The sequence below is a fragment of the Thalassophryne amazonica genome, chromosome 8 (assembly GCF_902500255.1).
Source record: "Thalassophryne amazonica chromosome 8, fThaAma1.1, whole genome shotgun sequence".
Lineage (NCBI taxonomy): Eukaryota > Metazoa > Chordata > Actinopteri > Batrachoidiformes > Batrachoididae > Thalassophryne > Thalassophryne amazonica.
In genome coordinates, this window is record NC_047110.1 from 43,813,607 (window position 1) to 43,833,974 (window position 20,368).

A 20,368-nucleotide genomic window follows, 5' to 3' on the forward strand; every position below is an offset into this window, starting at 1 on the left:
CCGTGATGTGGTTCCACAGGTACCAGCTGTTTTTTTTTTAATTCCATATCAGCGCCGTGATGTGGTTCCACAGGTACCGACTGTTTTTTTTTTAAATTCCATATCAGCGCCGTGATGTGGTTCCACAGGTACCGGCTGTTTTTTTTTTTTTTTATTCCATATAAGTGGCGTGATGTGGTTCCACAGGTACCGGCTGTTTTTTTTTTTTTTTTTTCCATATAAGTGGCGTGATGTGGTTCCACAGGTACCGACTGTTTTTTTTTTTTTTAATTCCATATCAGCGCCGTGATGTGGTTCCACAGGTACCGGCTATTTTTTTTTAATCACATAAGTGGCACAATGTCGTTCCACAGGTACCGGCTGGTTTTTATTTTTTTATTTATTCCACATAAGGGGTGCAATGTGGTTCCACACGTACCAGCTGGTTTTTATTTCTTCCACATAATGCACACCGGCACATATCGTCGCCAGCAACAATATATGCCGACAATCAAGGCACATATTATTGCTAGTCATCAGAGCAAAAGGTAAAACACCATGCCGCGATGACCAATCAGGGACTGGATATGTAGTGACGTGGAGATGTCTGGAGTTTATACTTGATGTGGACATGTCCTGTCTCTGGCAATCAGCCTGTGAGCAGGACTCATGTCCCTTTTGTCCTTTATTTAACACAATTATGACAGAGTTTGAGGGGAGAGCGGTGAACTGCAGCAGCAGCCATTTTTTTTCCACATGTGCGCGTGCGAACGAATCATCTGTCAAGATAATTTTATTAACTACACAGATGTATAATAAAACAAATGATGACTGGTTTATAACACAATTATGACAGAGTTTGAGAGGAGAGCAAGGAACTGCAGCAGCAGCCAGTTTTTTTTTTCTTTGTTCACATGTGCGAGAGTGAACGGGACAAGAGGTCCTCAAACTGGGTCCTGGAGAGGCGGAAGTACCGCTGGAAGCGGCCGTCATCTAGACGCAGCTCCTGCAGCAAATGATGAATTTGTGGTGTTGCGTGGTGTCAGGTGTGAACGCGACTCACGCAGAGCGACACACTGGGTGATGGTGGTGCATCCTTCGCCAGGTGAGGGACGCGAATTTGTGGCGTCGCGTGGCGTCCGGTGTGAATGCGACTTTAGAGTACTGACAGAGCAACGTGAGGCAGAATCCAGCCATGCACAGAGAGAGATCCTGTCTGTGTGTGTGAGAAGTTGCAGTGAGATGTGTCTGTGTAGGGAAGGGCGGGCACTGTGTGTGACTGGCCAATCACAAAGCGTGAAGACAGTCAGTTAGCCAATGAGAATTTTCCTTCAGCGCGAGCACAGATATTGATGACTTTCATTCGGATCATGCTCATGCTCATCAAAAATACTTTATTTGTATTGGATACTCGTCTGAAACGAGTATCCGGCTCAACCCTAGTTGTTAGGCTATTTTATCACGGTGAATGATTTCCAAAAGAATTGGACAGGAAGCGGACTTCAAACTTTAGATGTTGTATTGTAAGTTCTCACACTGATACAGAAAGTCATCTCAGCGCTGGGATCTTGATCAGGCCACATGCAAACACCTGAAAAAAAGAACCCAGATTTCCTCTCTATGCTACCATTTGTTCCTTCAGCCTAAGCCACCCCCATATGGGCAGTCCTTAACCTGGCTTGAATCAGTGTCTATGTGAGATGACTGCAAAGTGAGGTGAATAAGTGGGTATCTGTCCGTGTTGCGTTCATGGATGTTATGTAAAAAATCAGATGGTTTTAATAATTAGAAAGTTGGAAAAAGATCAGATAGTTTTACCAAATACAAGGACATTTTGTGTGTTAGCCATTTGAAAAGGAGTTAGCTTAAGATCAGATAGTTATAAGGACATTTTGGATGTGCGTCAGCCATTTTGTGTTATGCATCATGGAACACAGAGTAAAGCTTAACAGTCAAAAACATCTGTAAACCCTAAAATCAAACGTTAGTTCCTGTCGTATGTTTTGCAACTGTCAGGCCGCTGTGAGAAGCTCAGCCCTACCCCAGCAGAAGGGGGCGGAGCGGCTGAGGGCTGCTGCAAAAAAGTGTAATTTTTTTTTTAAACATACAACACAGACAGTGGCACAAGAGATTAAATACAAAACACTTTTCACTCATGGTCACGACATAGCTACGTGTTTTGTGATCTACAGACACAAATTTCCAATTTGTAACTTGTGTGTTGGTTTTTACAAATAAATGTGTATTTGTAAATATGTAATTTTTTCATTTGTAATAAAAAAGGGCAGTTGCAAAACTGAAAATTTTGTTTGTGAAGTGTGATTCAGCACAACGAATAGCGACCAACGATCACACGTTGATCGCTATTCACCATACATGTCAACCTATATGGATTGTCCATAAATTATATGGATTTTTCCGAGTTTCAGAGTCATACGGACGTACAAATAAAGTCTTACGGATATTCAGGGTTTGGTCTGCAGCGGGTCTGTAATCAACCGTTTCTGCAGCGCGACTCCACTTTGAAGCGTGAGCCATTGAAGCAATGCTTCAATCCACTAGTTCGTTGGTTCTTTGATTCACTGCTCTTCAGAAACGGCAAGTCCGCTTCTTAACCCCTCTCAAAGCCATTAAAATATTATGAGTCACTTTTGTGTGGATTAAAGTCACTAACTGGGACTCATGTCTTGTTGCATTCAAGAAACGAGAATTGTCCTCCGTTCCGTTGGCACAGCTCCAAACGCTGCTCTCTGCCAAGACAGAGTTCGGTCGGAATTAATAACTTCAAAATGAATCGCCGCTTTAAATAAAATGACACCTCTTACAAACATATTACAGACAAGAAACTACAATCCACTAAAACATTTTTTTCCTCCCAAAATGAGACATGCTGTATTCTTTATAATTTACATCCTGACGTACTGTAAGAGCTCAGATGTATGGAAAGACATTCATGCCAATAATGGCTGAAAGAAAATGCTTTTGACAATAACTACAGATTTTGTTTATTCCTATTTATGTCCAGAGAGCAAGTATCCACCATGTAGAGTTTATTAAGTCCAGAGTTTAAGGATCCAGTGACCAATTTCATGTTTATTTACTTTAAGACAATAAAATGTTGTTCAATTTCAATTCAATTTCAATTTAATCGGCTTATAAAGTGCCAAATCACAACAAAATCTGTCTCAAGGCACCTCACATAGAACAGTTCAACATAAAAAATGAAAATAAATAAATAAAAATTAAAAAATTCAAATACAAAATTAAAAACAGAAGTAAAAGAATCAAACAGATAAAAAATAAAAACTATTCATAAGAAAGAGAATAAAAATAGGCTTTAAGTCTTGACTTAAAAATGTCCACGGACTCCAACTGTCTCACGGTCGCAGGAAGACCGTTCCACAGAGCGGGTGCATGATAAGAAAAAGCTCTTTGACCCGCTGACATAGAAAACCTGTAAAGCCAACTTTTAGTACACAAAAAATTCACAAGAGGTATCGATAAGGGAATTGATAAGGAATCGGATCGATAAGCAGAATCAATAATGGTATCGATATCGAAAAAATCTTATCGATACCCATCCCTAATAAACATAGGGGCAAAGTCAAGGATCATCGACATGCCAGTCTGCAACATCGGCACAGGAGAGGCAATTTTCGATACACTTGATGAAGTTCTGAGGTATGTATTCTTTTGTTCATTATATTCAATTTATTTTTCATTTTATTAATGTATTTCCACTAGTGACACACAATTCTTCTTTCTGTAAAAAATAACTAAATTTTACACATTCAGTTCTATAAAATTCAGCTTGACGCATGAATACTAGAGCTCTATTGTTTGAAATTCAACTGTGGTGGAAATACTAATGATCCTGACTTTAATGTCATTGTGGCAACTCATAATACAGCAGTGTTCAGAATAATAGTGGTGCTATGTGACTAAAGATTAATCCAGGTTTTGAATACATTATTGCTTATTGTTACATGGGAAACAAGGTACCAGTAGATTCTCACAAATCCAACAAGACCAAGCATTCATGATATGCACACTCTTAAGGCTATGAAATTGGGATATTAGTAAAAAAAAAAAAAGTAGAAAAGGAGGTGTTCACAATAATAGTAGTGTGGCATTCAGTCAGTGAGTTCAATTTTGTGGAACAAACAGGTGTGAATCAGGTGTAAGGATTTTGTGTTGTTTTTATGGATTTTCTCACTTGGTTATGCAGGTGGACCCTCAAAGGGGTTGACATGTATGATTCACACTCCCGTGCAGTAGATGGCAGTGTTTTATGCATTTTGACAGGTGGGGGGGAGGGTGATGATGAGAGGAGACTCATTGCCCATAATGCCTTTTGACACAAAATCGAATTAGCACATTACTTTAAAAGATATGTGCGATATTTTCACTTTGTAAAAATGACAGAGCTGCCATTAATGTTGATAAAACGTTGGGAATTACTTTAGTTTATAAATCAAACCATGCGTGAAAAGTGCTTTGCATTTGATTTCTTCTGTCACTGTAGAAGTCTGAGATGAGGAGCATCACTTGCATTGTGAGGGAACATCTGTGACAATAGTTTGGCCACATGGTGCTTTTCTCCGTGTTTCATCCAACACATAGGTGCCTTGGTGTTGAGGACCTCAGCAACTGGAGAAGCCACGGGGTGGCCCACATTTAACACATCTGCAACTGAGAGATTGCTACTTTCAAGAGGTGTGGATGGATTGGTTGTCTGCCTAAGGGGTTGCCATTCAAGACTCCGGACAGTTCTGTGATGGACATGGCAGCACATGGCTGCTCCTCGATCTGACCTTTATGCTTGTTGGACCAAGCGCAGCCCTTATAGCTGATATCATTTTCTGCTTCACCAATATTCTTGTAATCCAAAGTCATACTACATGAAGAAAAGTTCACAAGATGTTTCATGAACATCAGACAAACTGTTTGCTGGCCTCACTGATCACAAGGTGTGTGTCACTGAATCTGCTGCAGCCTGCAGGACAGTCTTTTTGACTGTTTCTGTTTGCCTCCTCTCTCTGTTGGAAAAAACCCCAGCAGTTAAAGTTTTTTTAGACTTTGTTTTTGTTGCAAAAAAAATTCTGTCTGTGCAGCAGCTTTATGCCGCTAATAAATATCAGATCACTGCGTTGTTGTTTTTTTTAAACTCCCGAGCTGAACTCTGCGCGACAGTGTTGTGGATTTGATATGCTGTAATACTCCACTCTGGACACAAGATGGCAGCACAAACCTCCGAATATTGACTGATTTTTTATTGCATATATTCTGTCACTGAACAGTCCATTCTAATAATTTTCCCTACAGCTTATCAGTATAAAAATAGTTTCTTTCTTGGTGCTGCAGAACTCCCAATCCTTTACATATTTCTTATAGTTTATTTTAGTGACTTTTCCTTTTTTTTTTTCTCCATACAACTTGAAACATTTTGATATGCATTCCACGCATATCTGACTACACAGATTTGTATGCAAAGATTTTTGCTTTCTACACTGATAACTGAAATCCACCAATGCACCAGTTCCCAGTGCCAACACTGGGCATCATCCTCCACTGTTGCCAGCCTCCTCTGTCACTGCATAATTCACGATTTAAAGGGGTAATACTGTGAAAAACCACATAACTATGTTTGACAGTTAAGATGACATTTTATGTTAAATATTCTTAGACTTTTATTTCAGAATTTTTTTCTAAGTATTTATTTATTTATTTATTTATTCATAGCATCCTGATAGAAATACTGGTATTTTAGGATTATCAGTTCAGTGTCTGTTTTTTAATCTCAAATTTAAATGTATTTATAAGACACCCGTGACCTACATTCACTTGTGGTTCATGATGGAATGAATGAATAACTAAATACATAAATTCTGTTTAATTTCAGATAGAAATGTTGGCTGTCGAACAATATCACCCATGTTCTACATTAAGTCATGATGAGAACTACACACACACACACACACACACACACACACACACACACACACACACACACACACACACACACACACACACACACACACACACACACACCTTCAACCGCTTAGTCCAATTAAGGGTCGCGGGGTTCTGGAGTCTATCCCAGCAGTCATAGAGCGTGGGGCGGGGTACACCCTGGACAGGACACCAGCCTGCCCATGAGAACTTTTTTTTTTCTTTTTTTTTTTTTTTGGACCTAAGCACCTGTGGGCTGATCGTCCGTCCCCTCTTTCCAAACCATATTCCCAAATCATATTTTTTTCTTGAAAATTTTCTTGAAATTTTTCCTAAAGTTCCTTAAACATGACACTGGTGTGAATTCTTTTAAACATCACTGAGCAGACATATGCAGTGACTCACACGATAATATCAACCTAATAGTTTTGATGAGTGTCAGTTTTGGCAAATTAGATGATGAATGAAGCCTCAGGGAACCGTGTGGGAACACGATGCCAGTTCCCTCTGCTGAGCAGTTATTGTAGCACTGCCATGAAAAAGTGGTTCCAGTTTTCACACCAACACACACACCCCGTGGTAGTAGTATGACAATAAGGTGTGGTTACAGCCAAAATGAATAAGCCCCAAGACCACTGTGCGGTTTCATCCATCTGTTTCCTTAAGAAAATGGAAAGGCCTTATACTGTTGCACCGTCCTTGCCCACAGACACTCTGTGTGTGTGTGTGTGTGTGTGTGTGTGTGTGTGTGTGTGTGTGTGTGTGTGTGTGTGTGTGTGTGTGTGTGTGTGTGTGTGTGTGTGTGTGTGTGTGTGTGATTGACAATATGTGTGCTTTTATTACTTTTCAGTCTTGGTGCTTTAATGACTCTTCTTTTCCTGATGGCGCTTTTAGAAATGGCAACGTGTGGGCAGTACAAAGTAATTACATTTTCCATGTGTGGACTGAGGAGGAATCTGCTATTATTAATAATGAATACTGGGTTAAAGTATGTGACACTTTGCCTCTGCATGCAAACATGTTGTCTGCATTTGTGTGAATATTGCTGCAATTACCGAAGCATGTTGCACATATGCATCCATAATTGACGCAAGTTACTGGCATTTACGTCAAAGCAGATTACTGCAACAAATCTGTGAGTAGAGTGCTGAAAAGGCTTTTATTATAGTCACACTCATTTTTATCCACCTTTTACAGGTACACGTTTTGAGTTTCATTTTAAAGGTTCTCACAGTCCCACAGTTCTACGGCTGCTTGTAGAAACTCCTTGTCATGCCCTGCCCCAGCTCAGGGGCTAGATTTTCGTTCATTGCCTTATTTCCTCTTTGAGTCTCTGGTTTTACCTTTCATTAGTTTATACCTTACCATGTTAGTCTGTTTGATTCCATTTATTGCTTTGTTTGCCATTTAGTCACTAGTTTCTTTTGTTACCTTATTTAGTTTGCAGTCATTCAGTTATTCATTGCTTTTCTTTATGTTACACTTTCGTCACAGATTCTTTCTTTGGTTTTCTTTTATTCTGTAGTTGGTTATTGGTTGTTCACTCCTGGTCCTATATGTCTAGTTCTGGTTATCACATTTTTTGTATTATGCTTTAGTCACAGGTTTTGGTTATTATTCACCTTCAGTGTTTCTTGTCATATCATGTTCCATTTGTTATTGATTCCATTTTCTGTTTATCAGTTATCTTTTATTTATTGCATTATTCTGTAGTCACTGTTTGTTTATTCTCTGTTTATCATCTATTTTGTGTTGTATTTTGTGGTTACTGGTTTTGTTTCATGTCAGTTATTTTATGCTCAGTTTGTAATCTGTATCAGCCCCTGTTCTAGTTTCTATTATAATCATAGATCTTCATGTTTCCCGCTATTTGGATTAGTCACATTATTTCCTAGTTTGGCTTCCCCTTTTGTTTTGCTCACGCATTATTGCTTGTCTGGAACATGTCACGTTATACACTGATAGTTTTATGCCACTTACTTGCTTTGAACGATTGGTTTTTCAGCCACTTATTTATCTTGCCCCAGTTCACTTTGCTTTTGCCTCACTGCTCTCTCTTGCACTTACCTTTGTCTTCCCCGGTCACGCCCCCTTCCAGCACCTTCTGCACACCTGCTTCTCATTTCTCCTCTAATTACACCACCAGTTATTTAAGCCCTCACAGTCTCACCACTCACTGCCAGATTGTTGATTTCATGTCACTCTCCAGCCATAGTTTAACGTACTCCTTTGCCTTGTTTTTTGCCTGCCGGATTTTTGACCTTGCTTTGTCCTCGACCTTGAGTTTGCCTTTGTCTCTGACTGCCTCCTCGCTGTGTATTTTGACCTGTGCCTGTCTGTTGAACCACGCCTCAGCCTTTCGCCTGTCTGTTACTGTTGCCTCACTGCTGGATCACCTGTGTACCGACTCCCTGCTTGCTTTGATGATTAAACCTTGTACTTTCTCCATCCCTGGTGAGAACTCACATTTGTGACTACCTGTTTTGAGCCATGCCACCACCATGCCTGACACTCCTCTGATATACAGCAAAAGGGCCAGTGTTAAATCAGTTGACTCTTTTCAGAGTTTGCTTTGTACTATACATTTAAATTAACACCATCTAAACAGTTCAACTCTCAACTCTGTAAGAGTTCAGATTTCATCTAAGCATAATTTTCAGCACTGTAGAGTGTATTTTCACACTGTTCTGCTTTACTCATGTATAAAATAAATTTTGCAGAGTAAAATAAACTCTGCCATTATTACATTTGGTCCAACGCCAAGTAATGTTAAATCAACTCAATCACAATATAAAATCAACTCTATCAGAGCATAAATTAAGTCTTTAGAGTTGATCAACTTCGCGTAAGACTAAGATACAGCTAATTTAACACTATGAGAGAGGTGATTTAACACTGTTTGGAGTGTACTCATTGCAGTCTGTCTTTACAAACTTTACTCTGCAATTATTTCAGCATCATTGATAGGAAAACTACAGCCAAAGGCCTCAAGGGGGGTTTTGAACCCACAACCTTCTGGTTATCACATCACATGGTCAAAGCACCACTATGTCACAATAAGTTCTTTTTGTAATTTGACAATTAACATGTGGGCAGGGTTAAAATTACACCTTCCAGTTAAGTCTGGAAGCATGTGTCACTGCACCGATGACATAAACTGAACCACGTTGGATGCTGGATGGCAACCACCCAGGCAGACAACTGTTCCATCTCCACCTCTCAAAAATAACTATTTATCTGTTGCAGCCAGGTGAAACATGGGCCTGCCCTTGGCCTTCTCCAGAAACTGGGGTCCTCATTATTGATGCACCTGCATGGATCATGCACAGAGAAATGTGCCACATGGCCAAAATGTTCCTGCGCAGTGCACGTGATACTTCTTATCCGAGTTTCCCTAAATAAGTGCTTGTTACCCAAGAATCTATTGAAGAAACCTGGTACCAAAGACATTGAGTCGTCACCTTAGGTCACTGGTGGTTGGTGTACAAACCATACTCACAACCATACAGTAAGAAAGGAGCGCTAGGACCCTAAAGACTTAGACCTTCATTCTACTGCAAAGATAAGATGGCCAAACACGACCACGTGACTTCATCTCAAAGGCCAAAGATACAAGACATGAATGTCACTGCTGAGATAAGTGAATGTCTCTACAAGTTCAACACTTTCACCACACACAGATACACTTCTGATGGCCGAGTGAAATGAAACTGGCAGAGAGTTGAATCAACCCTGATATGATCACCTCTAAGACCCCATTGAGACTGGAGTTTTTTTTTTAATTTGGCTCATCCTACACATGTGCCCAGACTCAATTCGGTTCAAGCCAAATTCTTCCCCTTCTTGTATTGTGGCCCCTCACCTTTTTGAACTTGGCCTTGAGGGTCTTCATCTTGCCACGGCACTGGCTTGCCATCTTCTCATACCCATGCGCTGCTAGAGTGGTGGTCTCCTTGAATACATTCTGATTCCGATACCTTTCACCCAACTTGGTTTGCATTTCCTGGTCTCTGGATTCTTTCATGTCCATCAGCAACTACAACCAAAGACAAACAAGATGCTAGACAAAGTTTGGGCAAAGTCAATTTCAGAATTTGGTAGTAGTTTTCACACAGATTTTGCATGCAACAGCTGTGTGTTGATGGTCTAGTGGTTAAGTGTTGGGCTTTGGACCAGAGGATCCTGGTTTCAGAATCCAGCTTGACTGGAAAATCACTAAGGGCCCTTGGGCAAGGTCCCTAATCCCCTAGTTGCTCCCGGTGTGTAGTGGGCGCCTTGCATGACAGCACCCTCACATCGGGGTGAATGTGAGGCATTGATGTGTAAAGCGCTTTGAGCGTCTGATGCAGATGGAAAAGCACTATATAAATGCAGTCCATTTACCACTTGCAACCCAAACGTTGATCCTGTCAACATGGAAGTGCGAGTGTGACGTCACGATCCCCAAGCATTTACGTTGAGACCTCAACAAATCCGGTAAGAAAAGAAGCGCCATTTAGATTCAGGGAAAAAAAAAGCTGAATTCAGCCCAGATCCGACTTCCAACCCTTGCTGGGTTGCCAACCCCAATCTGAACAGGGTATCTGTTAGGCAGCTCCACATATTATAAGTTAACTCAACTCTAACATGCTTGTTTCTTTTATGTTCACACTCTACTTTTTGTGATAAAATGTAGCTAAGAAACAGCTCATTTTACAATTCTGTGACGTATGTCACAAAAGTCCATATTTAGACTCCTGCTTGCTGTGTCAGACACGCCCACTTAGCTCACATGCTCTCTGGATGAGAAATGGAGAGATGTTGTTGCTCCTCAGGGAGAGTGAGCACGGCTGGCAGCATCATCTTTCAGTTTAAAGCACCGGACACACAAACGTGTCTTTTTATAAAGACCTTAAAATAGTTTTCCTCCGGATGCACCCCCTCTGTGTTTATAGGGTATTTTTAGCTTCAAACTTTAGTATCTTTAAATGATCTCTGGTTGTTAAAACACTGAATAAGAAAGGCTGTGTGGCTTTGAATTAATGAATGAATAATACTGACAGAGCTCAGGATTATTTTTACAGACCGCACAGCCATCTGAAGACTTTCCTTGCAGTCGATGGTTAGGTTGGAGTGTGCTGCAGATCCTCTGAACACACCTCTGTGAATAATATTCCATTCATGCCCATCTGGCAGGAAATGTGTCAGAATTCTGGGCAAATATATCTATTGATCCCTTTTTTTTTTTTTTTTACTCACTGGCGCGGCCGCTCTTAAAATATTATGTTTCAAAGTGTTGCATAGTCCCACAGCTATTCCGAGCACAAAGCACGTGTACGTTATAAAAGGAACCAACAAAGCTGAGATTAAATCATAAAAAAACACATACCCTTCCCGTTCTTTTTCATGCAGCACACTGTGAGCCAGACTTCAGTCTGACTGGATGACATCATGACTGGAAGGGATGAAACAGTGCAGTTCTCATCATTTAAACAGGTTTAGATGTGGACACACTGCTTTGCTGCTGTTGGGCATTCTTTGGCATTTATTTTTCATATAACATCCACGGAAGAGAAAATGGAAGACAGCCATGGAATATGTCGATCAAGCCTCCACAAACAGATGTCAGCGCCTGTGATGCTGCTGATCACCTTTTTTTAATGCCATCATTTCCCAATCAATTTCACAGCAATTTAACACTTTAATTCATTACATTCGGAACTTAATGCCTTATGTGACCTAGTGACATGACCTGTGTGACCCCTTCCCCCATCAAAGATGAGTGAGTGACACACTTTAACTTAGTGTGACCATTACCACTTTTGCAGATAATGGGCATTCTTAAGACTTGAGCAGTTTCAATAAGCATGTCTCCAAATGTCTTATTTTATTTGTCGTACACATTTTCTAAAACGTGGCATGCTCTTTAGAGTTTCATGAGTTGAGCTGTCCGTGGTGCTGAGCAGACATGGAGCACAGTTCATGTGGTCTTACATGTTTTAATGATTATTTTATAAAGTATGTTGTAAAATCACACATGCTTTCCCTATTAGTTATTAATAACCCCAAAGCAACAACTGGCAAAGGCCAAAGCTTATTTAAAAAGTATGTCTCAAATGTTTCAGACAGAATCACTTGGAAGAGTCCTAAAATAACTTAAAGACTAAACAAGAAATCCATTTGCTACACTTTGAACCTTCATATAGATAACAACATTGCCACAGCAGTGTGCAATGACACCACAGAAGCCCAGTTGTTGTTGATTTTATAATTTATGCAGACTGTGTAGAGATGTGACATATAAAGAAATCCAACATTTAAAATCTGATGACTGGAAACTTTACAGTCTATTGTTTTTCTCTCTACTACAGTAGTGTTATCTTGCTAGAGTGCTATGAGAAAGGCTCAGTTCTGGGAGCCTGTGTTGATATTGCCTGTTACTTCAACCACTATCTGACAGAACCACACTTGGTTATTGGCAACTTCCCAGGCAGAGCAGCGATCCATCCCTATCTCCTGAATGTAGTATCTAACTGCCACAGGTTATACTTTGGCACACCCTTGGACTGGCCCTCAGTACTGAGGCACCTGCATGTTGGATCATGCTCAGGGAATGTGCCGCAGTGGCACACTACTTGCATTTTATCAGAATGCAAGTAGTGTGCCACATCTGGGTCTCCCTAAGTAACTGATCATATGAGACAAAGTCATTACAGCAATACCCAAGGGTTCTCCAAAGACACCTGTCAATATAGACACCCAGTCGTCATCTTAGGTCACCAGTTGCTGTTCAGTAAGACAGGGAGTACCAAGACTCGCGCTATCTCCCCCCTCCCCCCCGTCTTGTTCTCAATGGTGAAACAAGAGATGGACAGTTTTAAGTTTGCTTGTGACTTTTAATGACAATATTTATTTTCTGCATCCCTCAACTTCCATCGATATCCTCACAGACAATGAAAATAAAAACAATAAATCCAGATCGCCTCATCCACATTCTCCACACAGGTGAAGCCTGCTGCCCCTGCGTGCACGAGGCCTGCTGCCGGCCCAGCAGCATTATGTCCACTGTGATCCTCAGAAAAAAAAAAAAACCCCACAGTAAATCCAGTTCGTGTGTCTACTTGGACATGACACGTCCAGGCCTGATGTACATGCACAGGTGGGCCACGCATAAAACTTAGTTCCATTAGATGGCAGTGTTCCTCTGTGGCCAGAGAGGATGCATCCAGCCTGCTTACGCATGTGCATGCTGGGTGTGCTGCAACCAGGAGCATTGAACTTAAGTTCCACTTCTGTCCTCGGAAAAATAAATAAATAAATAAATAAATAAATTGAGGCAAACACTAGGGATAGATGATTATCAGCCCAGCCCTAGTAGACACAATGAGTCCAGTTTGTGCAGCTCGTGCATCCAGCCTGCTGATGCACGTGCATGTCGGGTGGGTGCCGGCTGGCAGCAGAGCTGTGTGGCTGGAAGCTGCCAGACTCGTTCAACTGCTTCCAGAAGCTCTGTTCCTCTCTGATCATATAGAAGGAAATGTGTGTGTCAACCCCTCACAAGTTGTCCCATATGTTGCCCACGTTCTGCGTCGCAGAGACCATGTGGTGAGGGGTACAAGACACCCACCTAAAGATTTGATGAGGACGTTTATTGCACAATTTTTTTTATCTGTTCAAAAATCAATCGAGGCGTGTGTGGCTCCCTGCAACTGAGGTGAGGGGACAGTGAATGACAGCGAATCTTGCACCGAACTGCACGAGTTTCTTCACAGATGCCATTTGCAGGCTGTTGCAGCCCAGTGAGATGCTAGCCTTACACACTTTCACCAGATACACTGGTGATGGCAAAGTCTAGGAAATCATGAAAAGCATGTGGCTTGTAGTCTTAAATAGGACAGTTACAAACCCAGGCACTCCAACTCTTCACTCAGTTTTTCAAGTGATATATTAGTTGATTCACAAAGGTCACAGCATCTTCTGCAAAGTCAAGATACTGGGTTAATCACTCCATGTACCATTTGCTGACATTCCCAAGCTCCTTTGTTCTTGTCTGCCATTAACAGTGTAAACATAGGATTAACAGAGTCATTCAGTCTGTCACTCAGTCAGTGGGTCAGCAAAGGTTCAGTGGTTAATTTGTCAAAAAAAACAAAACAAAAAACAAAACTGCACAGTAAATTCCAAAACTACATAGTAAACTCCAAAACTTCAAAACAATGGATTCTGACAGGTGCCAGTAAGGACCAGTGAACCCCATAGTAAAATATACTATGATGGCATATTTTGACCAGCACAGTGACCGTAACAGATCTACTTGTGTAATAACACTAAAGCAGAAGTGTGTAAAGGCACTATACATAACAATGTTGTGTTTCCTGGAGCTAATTGTGCCCATCCCTTGACAGATCTGACTGAAATCAGGCACTGTGGTCCTCTATAAACTGTCCTCATGCACACTTCCACTTTGTGCAAACCCAATAAGAAAGTAAAAGTTAAAATTATTAAAAAATATCACTATTGAATGGACCTCTTCCAAATCAATCAGTGCACTGCGATACAATTAGACTTCAGCAGTTCTACACATACATACACTACAGATGCTTTGTGTTTAGCTGATGGAGTGACACTGATCTTTTAATGATATATATGCATACGGTGCATGTGGAAAGTATTCACAGCGCTTCTCTGTTTTCACTTTTTAATGTTACAGCCTTATTCCATTTTTTCCCTCAAAATTCTACACACAATACCCCATAATGACAATGTGAAAGTTTTATTTTTTGCAAATTTATTAAAAACAAAAAATTAAAATCACATGTACATAACTAAGACAACTGTGATCATGTTCACAATGATACCTCCCTCTCTGCTATACTATTTGCTTGAATGTGTTATATATCGATAGTAGTAAATGTTTTTGTGATGAAATACCTTAATAACTGTCATGTCAGCAGGAGATAGGAGGCACAATGCAGACTCACAAGCAGGTGGTAGGATATAAAAGGCTTTATCAAAAATTCAGGCAGTGGGTCTGGAACACAAAAAGGCAGTCGGCGAGGCATAGGTACAGACAGGTGCAAAGCAAGGATGTCGTCAAAAAATACAGGCTGAGGTCAGAGCACAGCAAACAGAGTTACAGGGACTGAGACAAAGGCGAGGTCAAGAAAAACAGGCACAGTTGGCAACAAAGAACTATGGTTAGGAACTAAGGTACATGAGCTGGAACAGAGACAGAACATCAACAAACAAACACAGAACACACAACTCAAAGCGTTCAATGGCAAATGCATCATCTACTGTAATTATCAAATTTAAAAATATGATGTCTGCGACAGACTGGCATCCTGTACAGGGTGTACCCTGCCTCTTGCTCGATGACTGCTGGGATAGGCTCCAGCCCCTGTGACCCTTGATTGGAGTAATCAAGGGTCACAGGGGGCTTCGATCATGGAAAAACTGAGGAGAGCTGACATTTGCCATTTGGTATGCTCATGTATTTTGGGTTAAGGATGAACTCTGCAAAAACGGAAAGTTGATAGGACAAATCATTTTTGAGAAATTAGCGATTTTAGCTGAGCAGTGCACGATGGGAGTTCGGAGTTTTGTTTTTTGTAGTTTTTTCGTAGTTCAATTGGTTGAGTCAGTTTAGTTAAGTGTCATGTTACTGTTACCATGACTGAGTTATGTGTCATGTTGCTGAGTGAAATGTATATTGCATTTGATGTCTTTCGCTACCTTTGTGTCTAAAAATAGAAGCTCCTGCTTGTGGCAGAATGCTAAAAAAAAAACAAGAACCTGTCTGTGCGTGTGTCCGTGTGTATAACTTTGATCACTGGCAAACTGAGGACAGCTGACATTTGCATTTGATATGCTTATGTATTTTGGGTCAAGGATGAAGGCTGCCAAAACAGAACGTGGGTAGGGCTAATATTTTTGGAGGAACTACTGACATCTTTATGTTAAAAGTGTGAGTGTGTGCGTGTGTGATTTTGTTGAGTAAGTTCAATGTAAGTACATAATATAATTGTAATTGGAACTTTAGGGGAGGTGATGGTCTAGTGGTTAAGGTGTTGGGGTTGAGTCCATAAGACAGGGGTAGGCAACCTGTTCCAGAAAGAGCCATGAGGGTGCAGGTTTTCTTTGCAGCCACTGACTCCACCAGGTGATTTCACTGATTAACTGATTCCATCTGCTCAAAGTGATATTAATCAGTAAAATCACCTGGTGGAGTCAGTGGCTGCAAAGAAAACCTGCACCCTCATGGCTCTTTCTGGAACAGGTTGCCTACCCCTGCCATAAGATCATGGGTTCAAATCCCTGCCTGACTGGAAAATCACTAAGGGCCCTTGGGCAAGGCCTTTAATCCCCTTTTGCCCCCGGTGTGTAGTGAGCGCCTTGTATGGCAGCACCCTGACATTGGGGTGAATGTGAGGCATAATTGTAAAGCGCTTTGAGCGTCTGATGCAGATGGAAAAGCGCTATATAAATGCAGTCCATTTACCATTTGCAACCCAAACGCTGATCCCGTCAACATGGAAGTGCGAGTGTGACGTCACGATCCCCAAGCATTTACGTTGAGACCTCAACAAATCCGGTAAGAAAAGAAGCACCATTTAGATTCAGGAAAAAAAAAAAAAGCTGAATTCAGCCCAGATCTGACTCTTGCTGGGTTGCCAACCCCAATCTGAACAGGGTATCTGTTAGGCAGCTCCACATATTATAAGTTAACTCAACTCTAACATGCTTGATTCTTTTATGTTCACACTCTACTTTTTGTGCAGTCCATTTAAATACATTAAAAATACGAGGTCTGTCAATAAAGTATAGGTCCTTTTTATTTTTTTCAAAAACTATATGGATTTCATTCATATGTTTTTACGTCAGACATGCTTGAACCCTCGTGCGCATGCGTGAGTTTTTCCACGCCTGTCAGTGACGTGATTCGCCTGTGAGCACTCCTTGTGGGAGGAGTCGTCCAGCCCCTCGTCGGAATTCCTTTGTCTGAGAAGTTGCTGAGAGACTGGCGCTTTGTTTGATCAAAATTTTTTCTAAACCTGTGAGACACATCGAAGTGGACACGGTTCAAAAAATTAAGCTGGTCCACACGTCTTTCATTAAAAAAAATCTCCTTTAACAGTGGAATATCCAGATAAAATGCTGAAACCGACTTCTTCTGAAACTTCTCTGTTCTCTCACGACGTCCTGGATCATTACAGCCTGAAATGTGGAGGTTTTCAGCTTGAAACAGGCTGACGACGGCGCCTGAGAGCGCTGCGCGACGTCTTGTACCGTGGGAAGTCCTTAAAGCGACAGTATCACCTCAAAATCTCTCATCAGCCGTTAAAATTTTCACCGAAAACCAGCTTAATTTTTCGAACCGTGTCCACTTCGATGTGTCTCACAGGTTTAGAAAAAATTTTGATCAAACAAAGCGCCAGTCTCTCAGCAACTTCTCAGACAAAGGAATTCCGACGAGGGGCTGGACAACTCCTCCCACAAGGAGTGCTCACAGGCGAATGACGTCACTGACTGGCGTGGAAAAACTCACGCATGCGCACGAGGGTTCAAGCATGTCTGACGTAAAAACATATGAATGAAATCCATATAGTTTTTGAAAAAAATAAAAAGGACCTATACTTTATTGACAGCCTTCGTACATGGATGACACAAGAAAGTGAAAACACTTATTTCCATTGTGGCTCACTTAAAAATCAAATGACAAAATAGAAAGTAATAATAAAATAAAATAATAATAATAATGATGATAATAATAATAGTCTGTATACCATAGCAAAAATGTAAACAATTTAAAAACATTAAGACAGTAAATTAACATTTTAAAAAAATTATGTAATTAATAGTGGAAAAAAAGGTTTGAGTTCTTCTACAAATTGTTGAGGTCTAAGGTTCTGAAAACATTCTGGACTCACACCCCATACCAAGTCATTATAGAAACTTTGCACAATTTATTACCACCCTTGAAAAATGTCAGCTACCTATTTTATAAACTCTACCCAATCTACAGTCTGTGGAGTGGGTTGATAACTTGCTAACTCATAAGTATGAGCTCGAAAGTCATGAGTGCTTTGGTAAATTTTGAGACCATCATTTTAAGACACAAAATCAGATTTATGACATGCATTTCTGTAATTATGAGATGTGAAACTGTAATTATGGTGGGTGGGGAGGTGGGGGGTTGGGGGGGTACTTTAGGCGTGGTCCATGTGAGATTTTTACATTAATTTAGAGTCTTCTCCTGTAAAGCCACGAGGGGGCGCGATGGTCTCTGTCTCTGTCTCTGTCTCTGTCTCTCTCTCTCGGGGGGTGAGGCAGTCTTTGGGCTTTGTGCGGTGATCCACCTGTGTCGCGCGCGCGGCTGATGGAGCAGACGTCACGTTCCGTGGAATAATCTGTCTCCTTTGGCTCTTTTGCGGATGCGCTGTAATTCTTTGGGTTTTTGCATCACTGGGCATCTGAAGTTTGCGACGATGCCTCCGCTCAGCGTTTGGGATTGGTAGCATCCTTCTGCCAGAGGGCGACGCATCATTCATCTGTGACTGAACAACGCTGTGTTTCGGAAGTGGACAAAACATGGACTAATTTGTTTCTTTGTTAAAAAAAAATAAATAAAAAAATACAGTCATCATGGGATTAATGCAGCTGTTTGTGCTTCTCGGCATGTCTTGCTCCGCCTCAGGTAGGACGCAGGTTATCGCATCCAACTGTTCAGGCTTCCCAAAAAATACACCGGCTGGCTCTCAGCCTTTATGACGTCACATGCCGCGCTGCGTACTCATGGTAATGACACTTTTGTGTTTGAAAATGATCCATGCAGGTTTTGGGGTTGACCCTGCCCTCCGCATCAACGTGTTCGACGAAGTCAGGCTCGCAGAGGGTTTTGATGGAGTTACTCAGGTCCAGGGCTTCCACAGCGAGTCCAGAGCCTTCCACTTCCAAGGTACAGTCAAGTACTGCGTGTGTGTTCACACAGGCAAGTTCGTCCATGTGGCGATTTCCTTTCTGAAAAACTGCTGTAATCCAGTGATCAGCTGTCATTATGCCATAATCTAATTATCTTTGGCTCCTGTGTTCCAGCTGTGTTAATTAGAGAACTCCCCCCCCCCCACACACACATATCATTATATATTCAATTAATTAGTGTGTAATTACACAAACCTACCAAATAAACCTTACATGATGCATATTCATTACTGCAATAAATCCTATTTATTTTAAATGCATAATCCTCAGCTTTATGTATTTAGTATTAATAAAATATAATTACTCTAAATCAATAATAATTGCATTATTTATTTAAAATACATAAAGTATACTGTTTGAATTGCATAATAATTATGTTACCTATACAAGATAAATGGCATAAAGCTGAGGATTATGCATTTCAAATGAATAGGATTTATTAGTAATGAATATGCATCATGTAAGGTTTATTTGGTAGGTTTGTATTAAAATTATCTAAAAAAAAAAGCAAATGGGAATTTGTCATGTAATAAAATTACATAAATCTTAAAAGTTAGGGTTAAATATTTCTGTGAGTGTAGGAATTAAACTAATCTTTATGACCAAAACAGCCAAAGCAACGTGCTCTCAACAATAATGACTCTGTATACAATGTAAGTGTTTGAAACAGGGTCTGGATCATTGTGGGCTACTTTTGGAGCTTTGTGTAGCTTTTAAAATAGTTTTTATTTTATGTGGATGCAGATGTGCAGATGAGCACAGGGACCTTTGGAGCCAAAGCAGATTGTCTGTGCAGTAGGTCAATGGAGACAAACTCAGATTTATTTATTTGCTGTCTTGAATCTGACCGCTATTTCTGGAAGTGCGCTGATGTTGGGACCAGACTCTCAAACTATATCTCAGCTGCCAAGCAACTGTTCAAATTGCTCACTTCCTTAGATTTAGAGTCAGGATTAGAGTAAACATTTAGGTTTTCATTTTTCAGAAATGCACCAAAAATTTTGGAAAATTAAAAAAAAAATACTTTTGTTTTCAGAACAATGCTTTGCACACTTCCAGAAGTCATGCACAGTAACAGGATTATGATGTGCTTCAGGTCCAATCCCAGAGTTTTTACGATTCACAAACTGCATGGAACACAGATGGTGTCTAGTTGCTTGGGCGTGTATCAGGTGTTTTCTGAAATGCTGACGGGTCAAAAGAGCTGGACGTGCAGATACTCACAACACACACACTTGAGAAAAAAATGCTCTAAAATAAAACCGAGAGCATAAAATAAAACTGAGGCTCACCCTATCCACTACATATCCTCTATTTGTGCCTCACTTAATGAACATAGTATTTCTTTATTTTTCATTCTTCTGATTTGCCATACCGAGGTATTTGTGTTTGCCTTCTATTTGCACATTTTGCCAGACTGTCACACTAGTGACACTGCAAATTTTCCAATATTGTACTAATAAAGGAATATCTCATC

At 40.6% G+C, this 20,368-nt stretch overlaps 1 protein-coding gene across 1 annotated transcript in view; it reads left to right on the forward strand.

Annotated features, from left to right (window-relative positions):
* The first annotated feature begins 18,313 nt into the window (after positions 1–18,313).
* The window catches only part of nell2a (neural EGFL like 2a), a 392,213-nt gene continuing 390,158 nt past the window's right edge, over positions 18,314–20,368 (forward strand). Inside the window, exons 1-2 of the mRNA XM_034176080.1 lie at positions 18,314–18,607; positions 18,746–18,868. Coding sequence (XP_034031971.1) covers positions 18,556–18,607; positions 18,746–18,868 — 175 coding nt within the window. The 5' untranslated portion in view covers positions 18,314–18,555. The remainder of the gene's footprint in view (positions 18,608–18,745; positions 18,869–20,368) is intronic.